We start from the raw sequence: 24,511 nt of genomic DNA on the forward strand, positions 1-24,511 counted from the left end.
AATGCACACACGAGCAACGCATTACGTCATAGTTTACATAGCGCTATATATATATGGAAAGCTCAGCAGCTGTGCACAGGGCAGAAACTCTCATTGATTTTTTCCTAGAGACGTTTAATTAAACGTGCCTGGAAATATATAACCATAGCCTACTTCAGTGATCACAAAGGGAAACACAGGATGCCATTTATCTACTTAAAATGGCATTTTCATAATGAGAGGGACTGCTCAAATATGCAAATATCTGCCTGGATTATATGTCTGGACTAGATATATGCATGCAAAATGTGAACAATTAGATCCTCTAAAGACTATTTCTAGTGCAGACATCCAGTTAGAGAAGTGTGTGATTAAATTTTTTAGTAACAATTTTAACCACAAACCAAATATGATATTATGGAACATATAGGCTATTTTCACACTACAGTATTGAACTCCAAGTCTGTGTTAACATCTGTCTGAGCATGTAGATGCATGTGCTATAGGCTAACTTTGTTTTTCACACTGCAACACACGTGACGGGGTGAAACACAGTGACTAATATCACTCAAGCCTACGGCTAGACACACACTTACTATAAATATACTGCATTTTTTATATCCAAAACACTTGCAACAAAGACAATATATTACAAGATTGTTCTTTAAATAAATACTGGAGGTTAAAAAAAATCCCACAAAATGAAGAAACCTGGTGGAAGATAAATAATAAAAAAAATAGGACAATGATATTTAAAAGGCTTAAAATACACATTTCTAGGATTTTGAATGTTCTTGCATTTTATTTCAAAATAACAGGTTTTCTGATCAAAAGCAGCAGAGGACAAAAAGCAACCATCATAAGCTCATCAAAACAATACACCTAAAATTAACAAGTTATAACCAACAAGCATCATGCTCATCCAAAAGGGCAAATCTGCAAGAACACAATCAATAAACTCTCATAATCCTTGCATTGATTCGCCTATTTGCACTTTGCATACAAAAATACTTCCTTATTCTGGTTATCTGCTTTGTGAGCTATCATTTTAGAAAGTAACAAATAAAAGGTGTCCGTTTTCATCTTACAAATATTTCAGTTGCTGATGTTTTCTGTAGTTTAGTATCAAGCAATTACGTTGTAACTACTGTGAAGTAACAACTGGAAAGTAATACATAGAGCTTCAAGATTAGTTAATTTAATAAATTCAGCAACCCTGCAAAATAAGTATTCAATCATTATCATCTGAAGTAGAAAAAAATAAACAAGAAAATTAAGATGGGTTAAAACAAAGAGCTAATCAGATAGGCTTTCTGAATAAATGCATCGTCCAATGCATCACTGTGTGACCAGTAAATCATAAGAGACTTCAAAAACATTCAAAAAGACAAGAGGCGTTCTTAGATATCAGCTTTTACCAAAAGAGTTTCACTCACCTTTACAGAGCTTTTAAACATGTCTATTAGGATACAGACTGCAAGACCAAACATAAAATTGGTTATCTTTTTATTGCGAATCCATAGATTCCGTACTGTAACTAAATTCCACTTGATGTGAAATCAATATAAATACATTAAAAGATAACAAAATGGATTGAAGGTGAAAATGCAGTCATGTGTTTAGTCAGAGAATCCTAAAACTTGAGCCTCCGTGTACATAATGATGGAGGGGCTACTTCAAGGGGGGATGTGAGGATGTTGTCGCTTCGGGGTTGAGAAACATTCACTTCCCAGCGTTTTCCTCTTAGATCTGGGGAAGGAACATGGTATTGTAAGAAAAAAAAAAAAAATCATGTCTCCATTTCAATTAATCAAAACATTGAGTTTTTTAATTAATCTTAAACATCAGATGAATGTAAGAGTGTTTTAGTACTTACATCATCAATGTCCTCATCGTCATCACCAATATCATCGAACTGAATCTCGTCGTCATCACCAGGCCCAAAGGTATCAGTTTCGTTGATTTTGGCTGCAAGGCACCAACAGTAAAAATTTAATGACAAGGCATTTAATACAGTGCAGCAAAAAGATCAGCATACTGTAAGCCAAGAACCTCCATTAATCAAGAACCAGGTTTTTCAGATTAAATATACTCACCGTGTTCTGGAAGCTCTCCATAGGCTTTCAGACTCCGAGCCTCATCAGCATTATACTTCAAAATGACATCCGCTTTATTATCCTGAAAAGATGTTTCAGAATTTAGAACGTCAGATATTCACTTCATAAAAAGCCTGTGCATAAGAGAACTGTAGTCTCATTAGCAGCATGAATCTTATTTTTAAGTTGAAAGACTAAAGCTTTTAAATGGCAAAATACTGTAAACTAATTTCTTTCCAGGGAAACAAATGACATTTATATGGAATTCCTAATACATTTATATTTAAATATATTACAATCATAAAATATGATTATTGGCTTTGTATACAGCTATATTACTATAATTAATTATATTAAATTATATATACATATAATTATTATATATACACTCCTTAATCCAATGAGTATAACAATTCTATTTTTATTAAAATTTCAAAATAGTATTTTGAAAATACAACATTTCTCTTTTTAACTCCATGCAAGCATCAAGGCTATTTTCATTGCGATCTCTAAATAAATTATACAAGGTATACAATTAACAAAATGTTACAATACATAATTATATTAAATATTAAACATACCTGTCAGTCAATTATTATAGTAAAAAGTGTTTTTAATATTAAATCATATTTAATTATATTATAGCTATATTATGTATAATATTACATAAAATATTTAAAAATATTTAACAAACCTGGTAGTCCCTTAATCCAATGAGAATAATGTCTGATGTGTTAATCCACACCTAAATTAAAAAAGATGAAGACATAAGACCTCAAGTAACACACATTTTAGGATTTAATGAAAAACCGCTAAAACAACAACAATTCATTTCATGACATTTTGTCCTCTGCTGAAATTTTCCACAGTTAAAATGAGTTACATTACTTAGGTTCATCGAACAATATTGACTGAGGTCTAAACATTTCTGTCAGTCCACAAAGCCAATCTCATTCACAAAGTGATGGAAATGCTGAATCTGCATTCAGTCTGAAGTGTCACAGACTGGATCTGTAAAGTGCACCTTTTTCCGGAGCTTTCCTCGGATGTGACAAAGCCGCTTGACTCCATCAAAACACATGGCCTCCAATCTCCCATTTCCCAACATCTTGATGACCTGAGCATATTCTAGAAGACAGAAGCAGCTTTTTTTTGGAAAATAAAAGGATACAGCCAAAAGCAGATCATGTTTTGAAGAGAAGGCAAAGATCATTATACACAAGAGTATTACAACACACCTTGTCCATCCTCTTTAAACACCAGCTCCCTTTTCTCTGATTCATTCTCATTCTTACCACGTCGCCGATTCTTTCCTCCCTTTCCTGGATACAGAAAAATTAAATGTGCTCAGATACCATCAAAAACTTGGAAAAATGCCATCTTATTAACACAATACAGAGTCCTATGATAACAACGAAGTGTTGCCTAATGACTGAGCAAAGTACACAAACTCAACACCCATTACGATGACATCTTAATTTCACGTTTATTTATTTAACTTTAGCGTGTATGATCACTTTTACAAATATTAGCGCATTAAACGTATATTAAACGTAATGATTTATAAGCATGTAAAGATCAAAATACGTTAAACAGGTCCACTATCCATAAGTAACGTTAACGTTACCTGACTAACACAACACATGGAGGCCAAACGCATCCTTAATTACTTGACAAGCAGCTTTTATTTTACATTATGAACCAAAACGCAAATCAAATACAGAAGCAAAAACTAATTCAACTGCCACAATTAAACATCAAACACTGGCAATAAACTGCGACATTCAATATCACACGTTACCTTCCTTGTGTGCTAAATTCAATGCTAACACCTCACACGGGTATCTTGACATACCACCTTACCTTTATTTTTCGGCATGTTCTTTAAACGACGTCGAAGGCTCTAGTATAATAATCAGAAACGTTATGGAATGCTAACAGTATTTTACTTATTTTTTTACTATTTCAAACGTGCTGTTGTGAACAGATCAGCGCCGCTAGCGAGAGAAGCTGACAACGACGCATGCGCAGATCGCCTCATTCAACAGCGCAAAACTTTATTCAGAACCGCCACCAGCTCAGGAGCTGATACTGATAGAATATGAATTTTTATGGTAGTGGGCTAAATAAAATGTATTATTATCTGAAACGATATGATATGATAATAATATATGAAATTAATATGATAAATAATTAAATCAATAATTGTTTAAGAGAAAAGAAAAAAGAACATATATATTATGTAAAGCTAAAGGTATAGATGTTAACACGGATAAAAATACAGTGGAAAAGAAAGAAGCGCTTAATAAAAATAAATCTAAGATTAAAAAACAAACTAATCGCAAGAAATGTACTTGTCCTCCTATCCGGTAGGTGGCGATAGTTTCCTCATCAAAATGTGGCATCAGAAGAAACAGCATTGCGCCTTGGGTTGAACGCCTTTTCACTATTTAAAAGGTCTCAAAGTGGAATTTTCTACTATGATCAATTGATCGTATGCAATCTAGATGCAATTAACAGCTTAGTCTAAACATTCCATATTGAGGCTCAAACCAGTTGCGTTTTAAACATGCTGCATAAATGTGTGGTAGGTGGTTGTCCGAACCGATCGGACACCATTATTCATTACATGTTACCCGAGGATCCGAAAAGACGCAGTCTGTGGTTGAAGTTTATCGAAGACAGTAAAGGTAAAGACCCAACCTCTTCATGCCGAGTGTGCGGGCAACATTTCTCCGAGGAGAACTACTTCAAAATGGATCTGGGTTACACCACATGCATGATACTAAGCGTGGATGCTGTTCCTACAGTACAAACTCTTAATCGATCACCCGAGTCAGAAAGGGTAATACAGGTAAGATCTTCATTTTATTTATTATATATGATTTATAAACTTAATATATAATTACACTTAAAGTACAGTTACATTTAATTATGTTATGTAATTTAAATGTAAACACATCTACCGATGTATAATAATATGTAATACTATACTGTGTCATATTGTATCTGACAGGAAGCAGAAGATGAGAGTTTGGCAGATGACACATGTAAGATCACCATTTCTGAGGCTGTTTCACTTGCTTGTGTCAAAGAGGAGCCTCTTGAATATGAGCTGAGCTCCAACATGACATCTGGACAAGTGCTGATCTCCTCACCCGATGAGGGTGTTAAAGATGAAGAGAGTGAGCTAGCCATTACTGAGGACGGCATCTCGACCGAAATTTCCGGGGTTAGAGAAGATCATGGCAGAAAGTACATCAACTGTCTAACTTGTGGCCAGAGGTTTCGCAGTAGACGCACCCTGATGAAGCACCGACGGGCCAATCACGCTAAAAATAAAACCGAATCCGAAGTCAAGGAGAAGTTTTATATTTGTTCAATTTGTGGGGAGAGGTTTCATAAAATGGGTCTCCTTCTGAGCCATCGAGTCATACACACTAAGGAGAATCCAGAAGGGAGGTTTGTGTGCCAACACTGTGGAAAGGGCTTCCCCCATCAAGCTTTTTTGAAAGCTCACCAGAAGGTTCACGAGGATGCCGAGTCGACCATGCCGTTCAAGTGCCACTTATGTCCCAGGCGTTTCGGCTACAAAGTTGCCCTCGTTGCTCACATGAAACATCACTCATCTAAACTCACATGCATCTGCCCCATCTGTGAAAAGAGCTTTCAGTTTAGAGGTTCCCTCATTCAGCATCTCAAGTCATCTCATGCTGGAGAGAAACTCTTGTGTAAGATCTGCGATAAGGGGTTCCTAAGAGTCAACGGCTACGTCAAACACATGGACAAACACAACGTGATGACCCCGTTCTACTGCGACATCTGCAAAATTTATTTTTCACAGCGAGGCTACACATCACACATGGCCACCCATGAGCACAAGAGCCTTCCCGAGCAGCAGCCTGATGACGAGTCTGTTGAGAACCAGCCCGACGATCCTGAAATCAGTCTCGTCAGTGTGAATAGCTCTGAGGAAGGAATGGATCCAGTCACCGGGAGGCAGGAAGAAGCTGAGATGGAGCTGCTCTGTGAAGATGAGACAGGGTCTGTCTGGGAATCCAGTGGATCCGGCAGCAGCCGAAGGTGTGGAGTCTCTGGCACACAATGAGATCTCAGTCTAAACAAGAATTGTATAATGAATTAACAGTTTTAGCTAACCAAAGGTGAAAACCCATGTTTTCTTTCACTAGTTAGGTAGGTTTATGATTAAACCTAAGGGCCTAATTCTGTTTAAATGTTAGCTACATGGTCAGTTAAACTACAAATTGTAGATTGTAGGCAGATTTCTGTATTTCTTTTTACAGAATATGTAACGATATATTGTACGTCCATTTGATTATCTTTTTATCATGTAGAAAATGTAAGTCTCTGTGGTGTTAGTAATAATGTTTAGCTGCTAATAATGTTTAGACATTCTATGTGCATATTTACAAAGACAAATATTTTATACGATGCATTTCTTTAAAACAGTATTCAAATATCATGTATGATTATTACTTTAAGACCAATTGTTGTGGTCAAAGTCTTGATGCGAAGAGACAAATTTATGGTTATATCTTCTGCATTTTATAGTTATAAATACAATAGGTTATAGGTTTGGCATTAGTAAGTTTTTTAATGAAAAATGTATACTTTTATTTAGCATGGGGATGCATTATATCGAGCAAAAGTGACAGTAAAGACAATTATAATTTCTGTTGAATGCTGTTCTTTCTAACTTTCTATTCATTTAGAAAATTTTCCTCAAAAATATTCGGCAGCACAGCTGTTTTCAACACTGACAATACTAATAAAGGTTTCTTGAGCATCGAATCAGCATATAAGAATGATTTCTGAAGGATCATGTGACACTGGAGACTGGAGACATTCTGCTTTATACATTACAGGAATACATTTTAAAAATAAGTTTTTGAATTGTAACAATATTTCATATTAGTGTTTTAATTTACACCAATATGGTTTGTAAATGGTAGTGTATATATATTTAGTAAATTTGTTTCTAAAGGCTCAGTCACACTGCAAACTAAGCATGCAAAATTATTAAAAACCAGAATTATAAATAATTAATATAGTGTTGAAACATACGGTTTCATATTTTGGCTCACCCATGATGAACACTTTCTATAAAAATGACAACAGTGCAAAAAAAGACATTTACAGTCATAATAAAGTGTTTTTGTAAAAATGGCAAACTTTATTTTCTACATGTACAAAAGAAAGAACAGAATAGCAGCTTGCTATATGGACAGCAACATTTTCAGAACTCTTCCAAGTCAAAGACGGGAAAAATACAACTGAGATGAAAAGAAAAATGCACAACATATTTAAACTTGCTCAGGAAAAAACAAACAAAAATAAAACCCGCAAGGAATTAGAAGAAGAATTAAAAAAAATATCAAAAGGGGGAAAACATCCTCAGTCATGCCCACTTGCACAGAGCTAATATAGCATCTTGCCCATGCACATTTATAAAAATATGTCAAGGCTGTAAGTAGTCACTAAAAAAGTAAATCTCTGAGCATTTCTGTATTTCTCTACATCCAAACAAATAAACAGGTCAGCAGGTTTACAGCCTTTTACATTTCCATCCCAGCTTATTTCTTTTTTTTGTATAATGTATTGCGTTTCACCTGAGTTCTCTATTTGACATTCTGTGCCGTTTACATGTAGGCCTCCTCTGCATTTTTGTGCTTTGGACCTCGTTCACAATGTCGTTTTATAAAAGGAACGCTAAAAACTAACGCCAGCAGTGGTCATATAAACATTTGTCTTATAGTCTTGTATGGATCTGCTGAAGGAGTCTCTACAAGTTAGCTATCCAAAAATGACTGGAGAACAAGGTTTGCTGGAACTTAAATATGCAATGTGGCATTAATGACGTAAAATAAAAGGCCAGAACAGGATACAATTTGAATATTCAGTGTTAGCCTGACAGGAACGCATCCCGTATACAACATCCCCATACAACTGGAGCTTTTCGCAACTGTGCGCACACTTTGGTGCAGGAATTTGTTGTCGTCCTCTTAAATCCACATCCTCCCTGAATACATCTAAACTTTTTATAATGACTGAGATGCAGTATGTTTATATTCATACACTCAGGTAATTTGCTCCTCAGAAATAGTCCACAGATTCTTTATTGGTTTGTGTTTAGAGGCAGAGCCGTGATTGTACAGGCCGAACTGTTTTTATTGGCCCTCGTAGTAAACAGTGAAGGAAGATTTTAATTGTCCACCAGGGGTCCTCAGAATCTACGCTTGGCTCTAAGGCCATGATGCATGGTGGACAGCAAGCAAGCCGAGTTCTGGCTGTGCTCAAACCAAGCAAGAGTTCACAGGGCTGGAGGTGGAAGGTATTTGCTCATAAAGCAGTGGAGGTCAGTTTCTTCACTCCTCTGCGCTGAGCGAGAATAGAACAGCCCACGGGCTCCAGCATGGGAGGAACGTTCCTGTTCAAGGCAGAGTATGTAGCAGCCATCGCCCCCTACAGGAGGAAAGATTTCACACAAACCTTCCTGAATTAATCTATCCTCATTCATAATAATTAGTCCTTACCTACTGGAACAAAGGATGCAATATTTTATATATATATATATATATATATATATATATATATATATATATATATATATATATATATATATAAAATATTGCAATTGCAAAGTCCTAAAAGAATTTATACTGTGGAACAAAGGATGCAATATTTTATATATATATATATATATATATATATATATATATATATATATATATATATATATATATATATATATATATATATATATATATATATATATATATATATATATATATATATAAATATAAAAAAGAATTTAAATATACATTTAATAATATTTAAAAGACTGCTAATACTATAGAAATACAGTACATTTCCTTGATATTAGAAAAAAAAAATCAGTGAATTTGGGACCCTTGTGTATTCTAGGAGCATTTAAAATATCAAATAATTCTAAGAGCAAAGTAAAATATTTATGGGAATCTTTTTTTTAGATGTATAAGTTTTATTCTAAAGGATAATGTGTGGGCAGGGCCAAACCTTGACCAGATGGGGGGCGTCCTGTCTGTTCAGCTGGTATTTGGGGAGCTGGTCTCTGTGAAGGATCCAGGGATGTTTCAACACCTGTGCAGCTGTTAGTCTCTGATGGGGGTCTACATGCAACATCTTAGACACCAAGTCCTGTAAAAGACGAGGTGTTTGAATGATTTTTTTTTGTCTGTTGGGCCTTTAAGGAGATGTTTTTTGAAGAGTGTAATTTAGATGCTCTTCTCAAGTGGGTACCTTTGCCTCAAATGAAACAGAGCTCCAGTATCCGCCTGTGAGAGAAAACTTCCCACCGCCGATTCGAGCTAGAATCTCCTCTGGAGTGTCCTCTGGGCCATTAGCAAATGGAGTGAATCTGAGAAAAAGCCCAGTGTCAGTTGAATACAAACACATTTTGAAAACTATAGTGCTGGTTTACCTACTTGCTTACCCAGTTAACATTGTGTACAAAAGGACACCTAAACTCCAGATATCACAGGCAGCATCATACCCCTGTTTCTTCAGCACCTGAGGACCAAAATTATTATTTTTTTGGATTAAGAAACTGACTTTTATTTTACAAAATACTGTGCCTCCTCCGACATGTAAAATGTACCTCTGGGGCCACAAAGTTGGCAGTGTAACAGGGCGTCATCAGCAGTCCGTTTTCCGCTCTCAGCTGCTTGGCAAAGCCAAAGTCACAGATCCGGATGGACTCGGGATTCCCAGATTCATCCACATAAAGAATGTTACTGGGCTTCAGATCTCTGTGAACCACCTGATGAGGACGAAAGGAAGCTTACGTTAGATCCAAGGTGGCTCACGAACCGTATAAATACAGTTTTTAATACATTTTAAATAATCATTTAAATTTCTAATTCAAATTATTATTGTTATTTTACATTTAAATTTTATTATGTACAGTTATATTACACTGCCATTCAAACGTTTGGTGTCAGTGTGATTTCTTTTTTTTTTAAAGAAATAAATACCTTTCATTTAGCAAGGACACATTAAATTGATCAAAAGTTGCATCACAGGAATGAATGACATTTTACAAAACAGTTTAAAATAAAAAACATTGTGATAATATTTCACAATATTACGGTTTTGTGTATGAAATGTGCTATATAAATAAACTTGCCTTGCCTTGACTATTTTTCATCAAATAAATGCCGCCTTGATGAGCATATAAGACTTTTTCAAAATGTCTCGAGAACTCTTGAATGGCAGTGTACATCTATCGCGGCTTGAATGAGACCAAACTGGCTTCTAATGTTAAGTTTATCTGCATCAGAGCCATTATAAACCAGTACATGTTAAGACCAAGGCAAAGCCTCATGTGTTTCCCAAGATCACAATCTTAATGTACTTCAACAGGGCTTTAAGTTTCATTCCCTCAGCTATTGTCTCTGATGTACTGCGCACATGCTAGAGTTTGAGCTCTAGAGAGGTCACATACCCCTTGATTGTGCATGTACTCCACAGTCTTTGTGATGGTGTACAGCACAGCGCTGGCCTCCCGCTCTGAGAAGAACTTCTGTCTGAGGATCTTATCCAGCAGTTCCCCTCCCTTCAGCAGTTCTGTCACCAGATACACTGAGCGGCCATCGTCGTACACCTGCATACAGTGACACAGTTATATTACTCGATCATCGCTAATCAGTTTAAATTCAACATCTCTTCTATTTTATTACTAACATCACATTTCATTAAATGCTGTAGAAACCAATTCTGCAATACATAACAGCATGATTAGGATGTTTACATCTGCAGCAAAACAAACGTTGTGTTAGAAGGCAATCAATGCCATGTTTAAGGAACACTTGAAGCAGATGCATTTATAATGTAAGGAAACACTGGAAACAATAATACTAATACACTGCTAAATGAATATGAATGATGGATAACCTGCTCGGAGTAATTTGCAGGAAACGCTATGAGAGCAGAAACTCATTACAGTACTCTCATTCCAGAATCGGTTTTAGGTAAACACATCAATGCTCTTTGAAAAGAACAAGACATTACCTTAATATAATTGTGTTTAGCCACTAAGACAAAGTTCAGAGTCTGCTGCCACAGACTATTGTCTTTCAACCTCACGGAGGAAATAAAAAGACTGCATCCTTGTTTCGAAACACTCACGTCTTTCAAGGTGATTATATTTGGATGCTGTCCATAGCGTAACAGAATTTCCACCTCCTCTGTTGGATCCCGTTTAACTTTATTGATTATCTAAACAAGAAAAATATAGAGAGATATATTACAATGTCCAAGAAAGTCATTGTTTAAAAAGGCAGTACTAAATTGTCTTTCAAAAGGCCAAAAATACTTAAAATTAATGCTGTCTACATTTTAAATAACTATATATATATTGAAAATAAAACAATAAGTGAAATGAATTTCTGTATTATAATGTCCACTATAAATTTTTTTTACCGTATATTCATTGTTATATGCTAAATATTACATTTACATTTAGTCATTTAGCAGACGCTGTTATCTAAAGCGACTTACAAATGAGGACAATGGAAGCAATCAAAATCAAGACATTTTCATTTGTTAAATAATACAATTTAACAAAGATAATAAATTAGTAGTGTTTTTTATTATTAAAAATGAAAAATAATGTCCATATATAAAATTTTTAAAATAACATTTAACTCTCATTTAAAGTTTGATTTAATTTTTTTTTAAATATATTAAGTTTTTTGTTCAATAATTATTATTTTATAATTATTTATGAGTGTTCCTTTTTGATACATTTATGTTATGTTATGAGGACTAAATTTACAATTAAAATGATTGATTTTATTTTTTTGTGCTTTATTTTAAATCTAAATATAATGGGAAAAGATCAGGCACAGTTAAATATCCAATAATGACTGGGACATTTAAAAATATTTTAGCTTTTTTTTTTTTATTAATTTGCTAAAGTGTTCTGGATGGTGGCTTACTGCCTTGATGAAAGCAACCAGTCAGCGTGTTGGTTTAATATGACTTGTTTCTCACCTTCACTGCATACTCCATTCCTGTGCTTTTCTGTATGCAGCGTCTGCAGATGGAATATGAGCCAACCCCGATATCCTCCTTCACCTCATATGCATCATTGAACTGAGACACGCTTCTGTGGAGCTGCTACGGAGTGAAAGCAACCAGATGTAATGCTGACATAAAATCTGACTCTAGACATTAAAAACAGTATATACTACGTGGAAAGAGGCTTAACTGCGTGTATACCTGAACTATAGAGCTCACACTGTTGCTCTGCAAGGGTTGAGAGTCTTCTTCTGAGCTGATGGCCACAAAACTGAAACCTCTGAAGAGTTGATTGGCATTGGCACTAGGGGGTACACCTGGAGAGTCTAGCAGAAAACACACAGCGGCTTTGATTAAGTTATTAAATACACTATTAAATAATCTGACAGATTTCAAAAGGTCTAGCAGCATTTAAATAAATAGGTTTTCATGTTTTCTATCTGAGAGGGGGTTAAAGATGGCTGGCAAACACAGTCTACCTGATCTAGCACCAGACATAGTCCGTTATTATAAGCTGATGTACCTTTGGGAGTTTTTGCTGTAAATTCTGGGTCAAAGTAGAATGTGTCGTCTGGTCTGCCAGAGGCTGGTTTGAAGGGTGGGTGAATCTCTCTTCTAAATAATTTCTTAGACAAACAAGACACGATAAAACATTAAAACCACCTTACATTAATAGAGTGTCATTCCTGTAAAAACGTTCCTGTAAAGACTCACATTCCAGTCGATGGTAACATAAAACTGGTGCCTCTTTATCTCTTCAACTCCGTCTGGACCAGCACCTGCAGATGACCACAGTCAAGTTCAAATCAAATATGAATAACTAACTCTGCAGAAATGGCCACCCAGTCAGGTTGGGGTCAGTATGATTAATTCAATATTAATATTATTTGACACAACTGCTTTTATTTGAATATATAAAAAAATGTAATTAACTTCTGTAAAAGGCAAAAATAACTTGATCCTTTAGAAATCATTCTAATATGAAATATTAAGAAATATCAAGAAATATTATTTACGTTATTATTATAAACAATGCTGAAATAGTTGTGCTGTACATTTTTGTGGAAAAAAATGTTTAAAGAGCAGAAAGTTAAAAAGAACAGTTTTTATTTGAAATATATATTTTTTTAACAATATAAATGTTTGTGGTTAATTCAGTGTGTCCTTGTAGAATAGAATAGAATAGAATTAAGAACCCAAACTTTTCAAAGTCAGTGTATGTGAGTGGGCTTACCTAATCTATTGGAAGGGTTTCGTTTGAAAAGGCTCCTGAGGAGACTCTGAGCTTCTGAACTCAGAAACGGAGGCATTCCAAGCTTCGCCCTACAAAAAAAAAAAGTCACAAGTCAAGCCAGAGTTCAGATAGTCAGCAAATGAAAGATCATCCCTTTATTATTAAGCTACACAATTTTAAGTGCCGGTCGTTTACCAATCAGATTGAAGAACACTGTAATTCTAATGTTCTGTTATCCAAGTGTCTTTTCTACAGAATTTTTCAGCCTTTACATGCCAAACATGTCATGTCAGCCAGAAAATCACTTCCTTTCTAAGTGAGCAGTTTTTTATCAGAATGAGCATCAGTGTATGTGTATCAGATCTTGTGGCGATAAAATCAAATTATGATCCAAAATCTGTCTACACAAGTCTTGAGTTCCAACAACACAGAACAGAGGAAAAAGACAAAATGAGTCACTGTCATCTGAACTGATGTCACTTCCAAAGCTAATACTTACTGTATTCACTTCAGTTGCAATAGTGGGTTCTTCTCAGTCCTCTGCAGAAGCCTCAGATGAACATTGTAATTGAGAAACTCTCATCTTGCCTTCTCTAAATGTCTGCGGTCATTCCACTAAAACCACATTACTACAGTTTATCAAAGCCGTAAAACTGTACGCAGACCTTTGATTATAATTATCCACCACAGCAGTGCTAGTGTCACGCTGGAGCGTTATTCACTCTTCAGCAGGCCGCACTGTGACGTGACGCGTGTTTTGTATAGTTAAGTGTTTACTGACAGTTAAGTGCTTAGTCTTTTAAGTTAAACAGCACTGTCAGCTAAACCAAGGGCTTATCCTTATCTCTACAGCACTTAGCATCCAGATGTTACACAGACCAATTCCGCTGGCTCTTCCCACTCAGAGTGGATGACTGTGTATAGATTATAGTGTGAGTGGAGTCTCTGCCGGGATAGCGGAAGGATGAGGCCGTCACACTTACTTTAGAATCATAGTCATGGTTTCCTTGCGGTCCTTGCCTTGGAAAGGCAGCGTTCCAGTCAGCATTTCAAACTGAGGATGGAGAACGAAACAAGTTGTTTCTCTGAAATGTTAATAATTTTTGTTTATGCTTTACTGCCTAATGGAACACTATCTAAACTGAGCTGGAGCAATCTGGAATAGTGTTCAATAATTTTATATTAGTTATTATTTAATAATGTTTTTTTTCCCTAAATGTTTTTTAAAATCACAAAATCATTTAAATTTATTAATAACATTATTAACTTATTAATAAAAATGAATAATAAAATAAAATGCGTAAAATTTACCCCCTCAAAAAAGGTACAAAAAAAAAAAAAAACCTTTGTAATAAAAAAAAAAACCAGTAAGTGGTGCTCCCTTACCATTAATACACCGTAAGACCACCAGTCAGCGCTATAAGTGTGTCCTCTTCTGTTCACCACCTCTGGAGCCATATACTCTACTGTCCCGCAGAAAGAGTATGCTTTATTTTCATGATCGATCGACTCCTTACTGAGTCCAAAATCTGAAGACACACACAAACACAATTTTAGTATGACAACATCAGTGTTACAAAACTGCAACTGAAACTACTCCATTTTCTACACATTCATTTCCCACACATTAGCTCTCTGCGATTCACCTTGTCATATAGAGTGTGATATAGATAGTCATAAACCTGAGAGGGAAGGTTAAATCGTCTGTCTGCCCTCCCATGAGGCTGCAGTCGAATGGTATCAACACAAAGCCCTAAACGCTCAAGGTGGCACCATGCTGATGCAGCCATTCCAGCAATCTGAAATTACCTACCTGTCAGCTTTATGTGGCCTTCCTCATCCAAGAGAATGCTGAAATTACACAGATTCACAGCATTAAAAAGTCATTTAACAGAGCATGAACACACTCAGACAAAGGATCCCCTTTTTTTTTTACTGCCATTCCCACCCAGAGCCATGAGGACATATCTCTATATGTCACGGCTACAAGACTACAGCCATTATTTTTAAAGCCCTATTCTATCCAGGCATAAATGTGATTTATGGATGGCTTTACAGAGAGCAGTGAGGAAGGATAAAAAATAAATAAAAAAAGAACGAGTGAGTGAATGTGTTTTAGTGATTTAAAAAAAAATTGGAAGCATAGAAAGGAAAATATACACTATTTTTCAAAAGATTTTTAAGATTTTAAAAGCAAGATTTTTTAAAAATATATATATATATTTTTTTATAATTCTCTTATGTTCACCAATGCTGCATTTCTGCAGTATAACAGTACTGTTTGTGAAATATTATTGCCATTTAAAATGTTTTTTTTAAATATATATAAGTCGTAAGAAACAGAAGAACAGAATTTATTTCTTAATAATGAATAAAGAATTTTCTGTTATACTTTATTATTAAAGTCTATACTGTCACTGTTAAATAATATCATGCATCTTTGCTAAATAAAAATGTAAATTCATTTATAATAATTCAATTAATTTAAAACATTTTCCCAAATTCTCTTTCCATACTTCACTTTGTTTTTCCCCCTTCTTTTTATTTTTTAAAAGTACAATAAAATTCCCACTTTTTGGAATTTGATGGTCCTTTTGTTTTAAAATAAATAAGTTTGGAATGAAATAATAAATGTCACACATAAAAACAATTTTCATTGATTTGGGTGAATTGTGCTTTTAAATTCTAGTCTAAATTGGATTTGAGAGCATTCAGTACTTCTCTGGTTTCAGATCTCTGTAGATGATGCCAAGTCCATGCAGATGGTCCAGAGCTAAAGCCAGCTCTGCCAGATAAAACTTCACATCCTCCTCTGTGAACATCACCTGAGGAAAGACAGGCCAATCAGACAGTCTTGTCCTCTCTAAGCTGCAAAGACACTTCAAGCTGGTGGCTAAATCAGACTATGCTCTGGATAAAGCATTTGCTAAAGGTTTAAATGTAAATGCATTGCTTGAGGTAACCACTCACTATTTACCTCTTTTGACAGTCGAGTAAAGAGATCACCTCCTCTTAAAAAGTCCAGAATCAGATAAAGCTTTCCTTCAGTCTGGAATGCTGCAAGAAGTACACGAGAAGAGTGTGAGAAAGAAAGAATGGCTTCATTGGCTAACAGAACATTAGAACGAGAGCGGTTCTTTATTCTGATTGGCTGCTGACCAGCACTTACCATAGTGTAGCTTAACAATAAAGGGATGATTAACCTCCACCAGGATGTCCCGCTCCATCTTAGTCCTGACCCGATCCCGTACTGAAAACACACACATAAATAACAACACTTCTGTTTACTTCCATTGAGTTCACTAACAACGTTCCCCCCCGCCCAGAAATCTGCCACAGCAGAATTACGCAGATGGCACCGGATGACTAATTAAATAAAGTAGGGAGAAAAATGCAGTGCCAGAGAGACAAGAGAAGCTGAGAGCTGTAGGGGGAGGAGAGTCAATTTACTCCTGTGGATGTAGATGTGTTTATCATCTGGAAGGGCTCTTTTTCATAGATGTACCCTTCCACAAACATCAATTTACATTCTTAAAACAGCTACAGCTGGGAATTAACCAACCAACACAGTAGAACAAACAGAATTTAAACAGGTTACTGTGGAAAAGGTAAATGCAACTTTTGAACTGCCGTTAATATCTTGGCTTGCAAACCTGCATGCCTTTCTTGAGGACAAAAACAATTAATTTGAATTTTCAGCTATAGGACTAAGGCCAAACATCAAACCTTTTTCCTGTTTTATTGAATTTGTTTCAAGAAGTCAAATTTGCCAAATCGTACTTCCTACAATTCCTAGATTATACATGACCCACATCAATATTTGATTATTCAATACACATAAACAGTGTTCAATAATGGTTACAGAAGTGTTTTAAATAGGATTGTCAAATTGTACCAGCAGTCTTGTCAATGAATGATAAACAATTGCAGTGCAGTTTGATTAAAGATTATGTAAAAAAAAGGTAATTTCATTTTAGTAAGGATTTAAAAAAATGAATAACTGAAAAATAAATGATACATTCACATACATTTATTATATTTTATATACATTTTTATTTTTTAATTATTTACATACATGCATACCTTATTGCTTCATTATTGTTTAAATAATTTAAAAGTTAACGAAATATTTAAATAAATAAATATGTATGTACATGCACATACTGTAATATTGGCCATTGTTCTAGATCTCAGCACTGGCCACTGAAAACCCAATATTGACTTGCTTAATACCTTTTAGGGTGGCTTTTTTCAGCACTTTCATTGCGTACAGCTGTCCTGCATCCGGGCCTGTTGTCTTCCTCACTAAAAACACCTACAACCCACAAACAAAATCAAGGCTTCATTAAAACAACATTAAAAAAGCTTTAAAACAGGATCTGTTGTGCTCATCAGTTCTTTTTGAAAACATAATTAGTTCTGTGCCATGACACTGTAACCATAGTGACCATGACTAGCTCCACGTGTAATTTTACTGAGATTGTCGTTAAAATATGAATGACAGTTTTTCAATCTGTGCATGGCTCATGCTTTCATCTGTGCTGATTGCCTCTCAAAGCACAATGCAAACACACACACACCAAACACTAAAAATATATTCGTATAGGTGGGTGGTATGACCAAAATCTTATATCACTGTATGAGTAATTTCAAATTACAGTAACAATATTAACACAACACAGTCTTTTTACCTAAATTTTTTAAACATCACATACAGGTAATATATAATATGCATCATTTGATTATGTTATACATTAATTACTTAGTAATTAATGTATTAACTGGGGATGGGCGTTTTCCGCAAATATCACATTCGAATATTTGAGCTCACAAAAAACGAATATTCGAATATTCGTTTATTTAAATTAAGTTTAATGCGACAGACGTTATTTTTCAGCAACATTTATTGTTTCCATCATTTTTGAACAAGCTTACACACAATAAGCTTATACATTACACATTGTGTTTTGTAGCTGTAAACCTTTAACAATGGGTGCAAACAAACAAACGTACAAATTAAAAGCAAAAAAAAAAAAAAAACAATTGAACAAAGAAAAAACGTAAAGCAGCCTGCAGCAATTAGGCTATTGTACAGAACGTAGCTTACACTTAACTTTTAAACTTTTAAACGGTCAGCAAATCTTTTTTGCCTTTTTCTCTATTGTTTCACATGTTCTTGTTAAGAAACACGGGCATGTAAACATGATCGGGGGAAAGTCGGCTTCTTAGTCTGTTAACAATAAGGCCGACCATGGAGAAAACGCGCTCTGACAGCACAGACGTTTGCGGGACTCACAAATAACGGTGTGCTAAGCGAATACTTTTTGTGAAGCGCTTCGTGTTTTCGTTTCACCACTGAATGGGATCCTCATCTGGTGAAATACATGGCTCCAGCAAGAACTGTTCCCACTCGTCTCGGCTGGACTCTCTGTAATCATCGCTGAAGAACTGGCTCAGCCTTTTCCGACGAGTGGGCATTGCATCCTCTTCATCGTTGGTGCCGCACCACTCGCATCAAGGAAAATGTTCTAATAATGTTCAAAAAAGTTTTTTTTCTTACTTCTCTCATGTTTTCATCGAGAAACCTGAGATGTTTGTGCCGAGGGTCTAGGGCGGACGCGAGAAGAGGAGTTTTCACTGCATTCTCCAAGTTAGCGGTGTTTATTCGTTGCTTGAGAGATGCCGCAACAATGTTCTTCAATTCGGTCACTTTCTATGATTCTCCACGGCATATTTGAAGTACTGTAGAAGACCGCAGTTCTTATTGATTCATTAATTATTTTTTGCTTTCATACATCTTCAAATATGCCGTGGAGAATCACAGAAAGTGACCGAATTAGGTTTTATTGTGGACTTTTTAAAATAATTTTTTCATAATTTAATAATTCGAATATCATTTTTATTTATCGAATAATTAGAGCAGAACGAATATTCGAAAGTTCGACTATCCGTGCACACCCCTAGTATTAACTGCTTTTTAACCTTGTTTGATCATTTTTTGAAGGTAAGTTTCTTTTTCTAAATTTTTACAATATTTATTAACCTAGTTAATCATTTGATTAACCTATTTTATATTATAAATGTAGCTAATTAGTTAATAAAAAATGTCATGTTAATTCAACTTTTAGATGCTATCTAAAACAAATTTGTAACTTAGATGAATAAATGCTGTAGAAGTGTTGTTTATTGTTAGTTCATGCTAACTAATGCAGTTAACTAATGTTAACAAATGAAAACTTATTATATTACTTTATTACTTTATTTCACTTTATTATAAAGTGAAAAAAAGTTGAAAAATGAAAGTATGCATTAAGCAAAAATATAATATTGATTAAATTTATTAATTCAAATACAGCACCATATACTGTATATACAGCATGTATCAAGGAGGCCCCTATTATTTAAATTCTATAATATTATTAACATCTTGAATTAGCTTTTATTTTTATATTTTATATTTTTTGTAATTTTATGTGTTTTTTTTTCATTCATAAGTATTTTAATATTTTAGTATGTCAACTTAAAAATATTTATTTCAGTTATTGTTAAGTTTATAAAACTTTTTTTCATCAACTGTTTATAGGGCTGTGCAAAAAATTGAATGCGATTTTCATGTGCATCTCATCAGTAAAATTCACATTTTAGGGGCTAAATATCACGTTATTTGTATTGGGGTTGCTTCAAAACGCGGACATGAAAAACAATCGCAGACTTGGCAACACTGGTTCAGGTGGAGCGGCAGATACTACACAGAGCCGTAGTCTACCGACAACTAACACAAAATCGACAAAGAATCGCCTGCGATTTTAACATCGATTTTGTGTAGATTGTCAGTGAATTACGGCTCGGTGTAGTAAATGCCAACCAGTGTTGCCAAGTCTGTGGTGTTTTTCCATGTCCGAAGGTCGAAGCGACCCCAATACAAATAACGTGATATTTAGCACCTAAAATGCGAATTTTACCAAGGCAACCCTGCTAAAAAACTTATATTGTAACCCCGGGAAGCAATTTTTATCGGGGAACCTCCTGGAAGCGCGATTGGGCTAGTTTTGGACTAGTTTTGAGAAGCAACTGGGCAGGATTTGTTGTGAAAACCTGGCAACCCTGATCCGAACGCACGTGCTGGAGATATATTTCTAATTACAGGAGCATCTTTACTGATGAGATGTGCATGAAAATCGCATTTGATTTTTTGCACAGCCCTAACTGTTTACTAATTTTTTTTTGTTTACAATAACAACAGTAGTCCCTGCTCTGTCTCTCCATGGACCTATATGGAGTCCTTGGACTAATAAGGTTGAAGACCCTTGGTATAAACAGTATAACAGAAATTTGACCCGTTAATAAATTTGTACCATCATGTATACAGTATATTAAAAAAAATCTTAGTTCACAGCCTCAAATTAATGCAACATACCTTTCCAAAGGAGCCCTGTCCAAGCACCTTCCGGAGCTCAAACTGCTGCGGGTCGGCCTTCTCTGAGCCCTCTTTAACATGATGTGTGATACTAATCTCTTTAACCGACACTTCTTCCTGGAGAAATGATGACAACAAGCCAGTGAGAGAATTACATCAACTAGAAACACAAAAAACTTTGACAGATGTACAAACACATTCAAATAAACCAGAAAAAGATCACCAGCCAGAGAGAAATCACTTTTACTTAATTCACCTCAACTCTATAATAAACCTGAACATGCAGCATTAAATGAACACGTGGCTTGAATATGCGGTCGCAAACGCATCACTCTCACCCACGCCACGCACATCACGGCAGTGCGCCGTTGTGTCCCACGTGTTCTCGGGCTCGACCTGGGGCTCGTCACCCTGCTCCATGCCTGAGGGAGGAGGGGTTGAGCCCCGGCAGTCCCTCTCCAGTGTGCGCCTGCTGCTGGGCTTCTGATGCACAGAGAGAGCAGGACCGAACTCAGTAGAAAGCTCAGTGACGGACAGCTTCCCACATGGTTGCCATGACACCGCCCCCAATCCTCCTGCTCAATCCCAGTAACGGTGGGTGTGGAGAAGGGTGACTAAAGACACAACGTTCAAGCTTTTCTTTCCTCACTCTCTTCCTCCCACTCTCTCTCTCTCTCCATCCATTTCGCTGTATCCCCCTCTAATCCATCAGCTTTCCATGTCCTCATGGTGAGATGATGTCATCCTACGTTGGCGTACCAGTAAAGTGTCTCTCACGCAACTGATGAAAGTTTATGGGCACAGACAGTCCTCCATTGCTCAATATACTGAGACCCAAACAATAACAAAACCTCCACTACGATGCATTAAGAAAGAGTAGTTGATTAGACAACGTTCAACTGAAATGATACAACATTCGGCTGCATAAAATAGTTATTCACCTAATTTTTTCTTTGAGACTGGTCATAACTTTTTTAAATCAGTTACCTAAAAAGGTAGACTGGCCTTATTTGAATCCGAAAAGTAACTTGACAAACTGCTAGTTATTCAAACTAGTTCATTAGACATAGTCTAATATGGACATAGTCTAGTGGCCAGAGCTGGGTAGTAACTGATTACATGTAATCTGGATTATTTAATCAGATTTCAAAATTTAAGTACTTGTAATTAGATTAAATTACATTTGAAAATACTCATAATCAGACTACAGTTGTTGTTTTTTTTATTGATGACATAATTATATATTATTCACATGTAAATAAATGATTCACAATTAATTGATTCTTTCTAATTCCTCTTTATCTATTAAATGTTCTTTTATAGCCTATACCACTTCTATATATTCAAGTCTTCCAGTTGTGTGGAAGTTCACACAAAGAATGCACAATTTTAACATTTTTCTTATTTGCATGTAATGCAGACATTTCCAAACGTTTTTTTGTCATCTGAACATAATTCACCTAATAGATTTACTTGAAGTAGCCTGAAATTTTAAAACAAGCGTTTTAATAATTAAATCTCACATTTCCATTTTCACAGTTCCCTGTTGGTTTAATGGTCACATGACATGCAGGTAAAAAAAAATCAATATTAGATTTTTTTTGGTAAGTGTTTTATTCTGATTCATGTTATTTCAAACTTATTATAATTTGGCATTTTTATGATTTCATTAATTATCTGCTTTTCATTAAACTGACAAACTCCCAGCAGTTCCTTTACAAACCCGTTTGGGAAACCTTGATGTAACGTAATGTTTAATGCATTGGAATTATTTACTTATTCTATGTATGCATTTTTATATCAATATGGTACAAGATTATCCTATTTAAATCAATGTGATAAACGACTTAGTAATCTAAAAGTAATCAAAAAGTAGGCTTATTACATTACCTAAAATGTGTAATGTAATAGATTATGTTACTAAATACAGTTTTTGTTTTGTAATTTGGATTCAGTAACAGACTACAGTTTCTAAGTAATCTACCCAGCTTTGATAGTGGCTAAGTTAATACAGCTGAACACTGGTCACTATGGCTGCATTTCACTTATAAACACACACTCACAAACTTCCCTGGGCACTTCCCTTCAGGGGAATCCCCGCTGCCATTTTAAAGTGCATTCCACTTTGTGAAGTGGACAAGGAAAGATTATGTGGATGGACCCTTGACCCCTCGATTCTGAGCGATGAAGCAAGTCTACTTCATATGTCAGGCATCTCCACAGACCACAGTGCAACAAGGTTGTGACATCACCACAGATTGTGTTTAAATTACCCCCACCTCAAACAAATCTATGATATATTATTTTTTAATATTTAAAACAGCCAAAACATACCCATTTACATACAGTATAGCATGCTACATCAATAATAAATAATATATATGCTTCAAAGCAGATTCCAAGTGATCACCATTTCTTCCAAGGCTTCCACTAGTAGTGGGCACTCTTGCAATGAAATCAATGACATAGATCCAAGTCAATGAAAGGGAGGGGATTTAGGGATGAAGGGAATGGCTTAAGAAATGGTGGCCTAGATATCACCCAGATCCCAGCTTCAAAGTCTATATTTTCTTATCCATTTGACTGTCCACCAGGCAAAAGTTTAAAGTCTGACAGCTTACAATTGAAGCTGTTATTGTTAACTGAAACAAAATCTATAAAAAATGTGAAATATACTATAGTTGAAATAGTTGAAAGACCTAAATCTAAAAAAGACTAACAAATACATAAGCTTAAGTTATACTAAAATGATTAAAATGGAAATAAAAATTAAATTATATATTTTTATAAAATCGGTTTTCAATTCAAAGGACCACCAAATATGTGCAATACGAAAAAAATAACGATATTATAATGTGTGACATGATAAAGACAATGTAGTTGTTATTACATTGTCACTGTAATAAAGGTAAAAAAAATGATATTATACAATATTATAATATTATCTGGAAAATATTAGTGGTAATTCAAAATAATTATTATTCATTTCAAATTCTCTTTCCATTTTAAAATTAGGTTGTTCCGAAGGGAATAATGCTGTCGGTATACTTTTGCATAATATGTCAATGTTTGTCATAAAATACCAGAAAAACCTACTACAATGCCAAAATATGAAGTATACACTCTGTACAAGCACACTGTGTGTTTTGTTGTCCCCCTCGATGCAATGCACCCAACCTTCAATCTGGAGAGTGACAAATGAATCATAATCAATATTGAAGCCTCATCTACATAGTGACTCATTTGACTGAACTGCCAAAAGTCAGGACAAAATTAACATTTATAGTTGCTTACTGCATTCTGTTCTTAATATTATTTTGGAAAAATTGTGGAAAACACTGTGCAGAATATGTGTATTCCATTCTGAACACACCTAGAGATTTTCAACAGCCCCCTATGTAAAGCTCACAAGACTTGTGTAAAGTCCACCTCCATGAAGATCCCCAAATTCCCTTTTCTTCCCATCTTCAGTGTTATCACCAAAGCCGATGGAACTATAAATACCTCAGAGTCCCATAGAGAGCGATGTGGAAGTGAGGCCAGCGAATCCTCCATCCTGCTCCAGCCCAAATCAGTCTGGCGTCGTGTCAGCCTGGGCTCCCTCAAAGCAGCCAGCATCCTGCCATGAGGTGCGGGATCTCCGTCCAGCCCTGACAGTGTTTCAAACCTTTCTGTCGATTCCTGAAGCCCCTTGGGAAAGTCTAT

At 35.4% G+C, this 24,511-nt stretch overlaps 3 protein-coding genes across 8 annotated transcripts in view; 1 reads left to right on the forward strand and 2 right to left on the reverse strand.

The window, feature by feature from the left end:
• Positions 1 to 1,468: 1,468 nt before the first annotated feature.
• On the reverse strand, positions 1,469 to 4,117 carry eif1axb (eukaryotic translation initiation factor 1A X-linked b). Its single transcript, XM_059524754.1, has 7 exons — positions 3,939 to 4,117; positions 3,314 to 3,397; positions 3,100 to 3,203; positions 2,770 to 2,820; positions 2,076 to 2,157; positions 1,856 to 1,947; positions 1,469 to 1,728 (listed from the first exon to the last, which is right to left on the reverse strand). Exons 1-7 carry the CDS (start codon positions 3,952 to 3,954, stop codon positions 1,723 to 1,725), a joined length of 435 nt encoding a protein of 144 aa, XP_059380737.1. The 5' UTR covers positions 3,955 to 4,117; the 3' UTR covers positions 1,469 to 1,722.
• Positions 4,118 to 4,479: 362 nt separating this feature from the next.
• On the forward strand, positions 4,480 to 6,183 carry si:dkey-226l10.6 (zinc finger protein 337). Its single transcript, XM_059524050.1, has 2 exons — positions 4,480 to 4,929; positions 5,092 to 6,183. The coding sequence occupies exons 1-2, from the start codon at positions 4,645 to 4,647 to the stop codon at positions 6,181 to 6,183; spliced, it is 1,377 nt and encodes a 458-aa protein (XP_059380033.1). The 5' UTR covers positions 4,480 to 4,644.
• Positions 6,184 to 7,246: 1,063 nt separating this feature from the next.
• LOC132116140 (ribosomal protein S6 kinase alpha-3) overlaps positions 7,247 to 24,511 on the reverse strand; it is a 46,808-nt gene continuing 29,543 nt past the window's right edge. For 3 of the 6 annotated variants that reach the window (XM_059524755.1, XM_059524757.1, XM_059524759.1), the window contains 20 exons: positions 20,807 to 20,923; positions 17,623 to 17,704; positions 16,559 to 16,639; positions 16,367 to 16,446; positions 16,108 to 16,214; positions 15,203 to 15,240; positions 14,776 to 14,918; positions 14,373 to 14,443; positions 13,390 to 13,478; positions 12,870 to 12,934; positions 12,679 to 12,781; positions 12,357 to 12,481; positions 12,129 to 12,254; positions 11,262 to 11,351; positions 10,579 to 10,737; positions 9,733 to 9,894; positions 9,568 to 9,644; positions 9,375 to 9,492; positions 9,132 to 9,272; positions 7,247 to 8,558 (listed from right to left, as the gene is read on the reverse strand). In XM_059524755.1, coding sequence (XP_059380738.1) covers positions 8,436 to 8,558; positions 9,132 to 9,272; positions 9,375 to 9,492; positions 9,568 to 9,644; positions 9,733 to 9,894; positions 10,579 to 10,737; positions 11,262 to 11,351; positions 12,129 to 12,254; positions 12,357 to 12,481; positions 12,679 to 12,781; positions 12,870 to 12,934; positions 13,390 to 13,478; positions 14,373 to 14,443; positions 14,776 to 14,918; positions 15,203 to 15,240; positions 16,108 to 16,214; positions 16,367 to 16,446; positions 16,559 to 16,639; positions 17,623 to 17,704; positions 20,807 to 20,923 — 2,097 coding nt within the window. In that variant the 3' untranslated portion in view covers positions 7,247 to 8,435. Of the gene's footprint in view, positions 8,559 to 9,131; positions 9,273 to 9,374; positions 9,493 to 9,567; positions 9,645 to 9,732; positions 9,895 to 10,578; positions 10,738 to 11,261; positions 11,352 to 12,128; positions 12,255 to 12,356; positions 12,482 to 12,678; positions 12,782 to 12,869; positions 12,935 to 13,389; positions 13,479 to 14,372; positions 14,444 to 14,775; positions 14,919 to 15,202; positions 15,241 to 16,107; positions 16,215 to 16,366; positions 16,447 to 16,558; positions 16,640 to 17,622; positions 17,705 to 20,806; positions 20,924 to 21,144; positions 21,660 to 24,511 lie in introns of those variants that run through there. The other 3 variants (XM_059524758.1, XM_059524760.1, XM_059524756.1) reach the window with 3 other exon arrangements.

This window comes from Carassius carassius, chromosome 35 (assembly GCF_963082965.1).
Source record: "Carassius carassius chromosome 35, fCarCar2.1, whole genome shotgun sequence".
Taxonomy (NCBI): domain Eukaryota; kingdom Metazoa; phylum Chordata; class Actinopteri; order Cypriniformes; family Cyprinidae; genus Carassius; species Carassius carassius.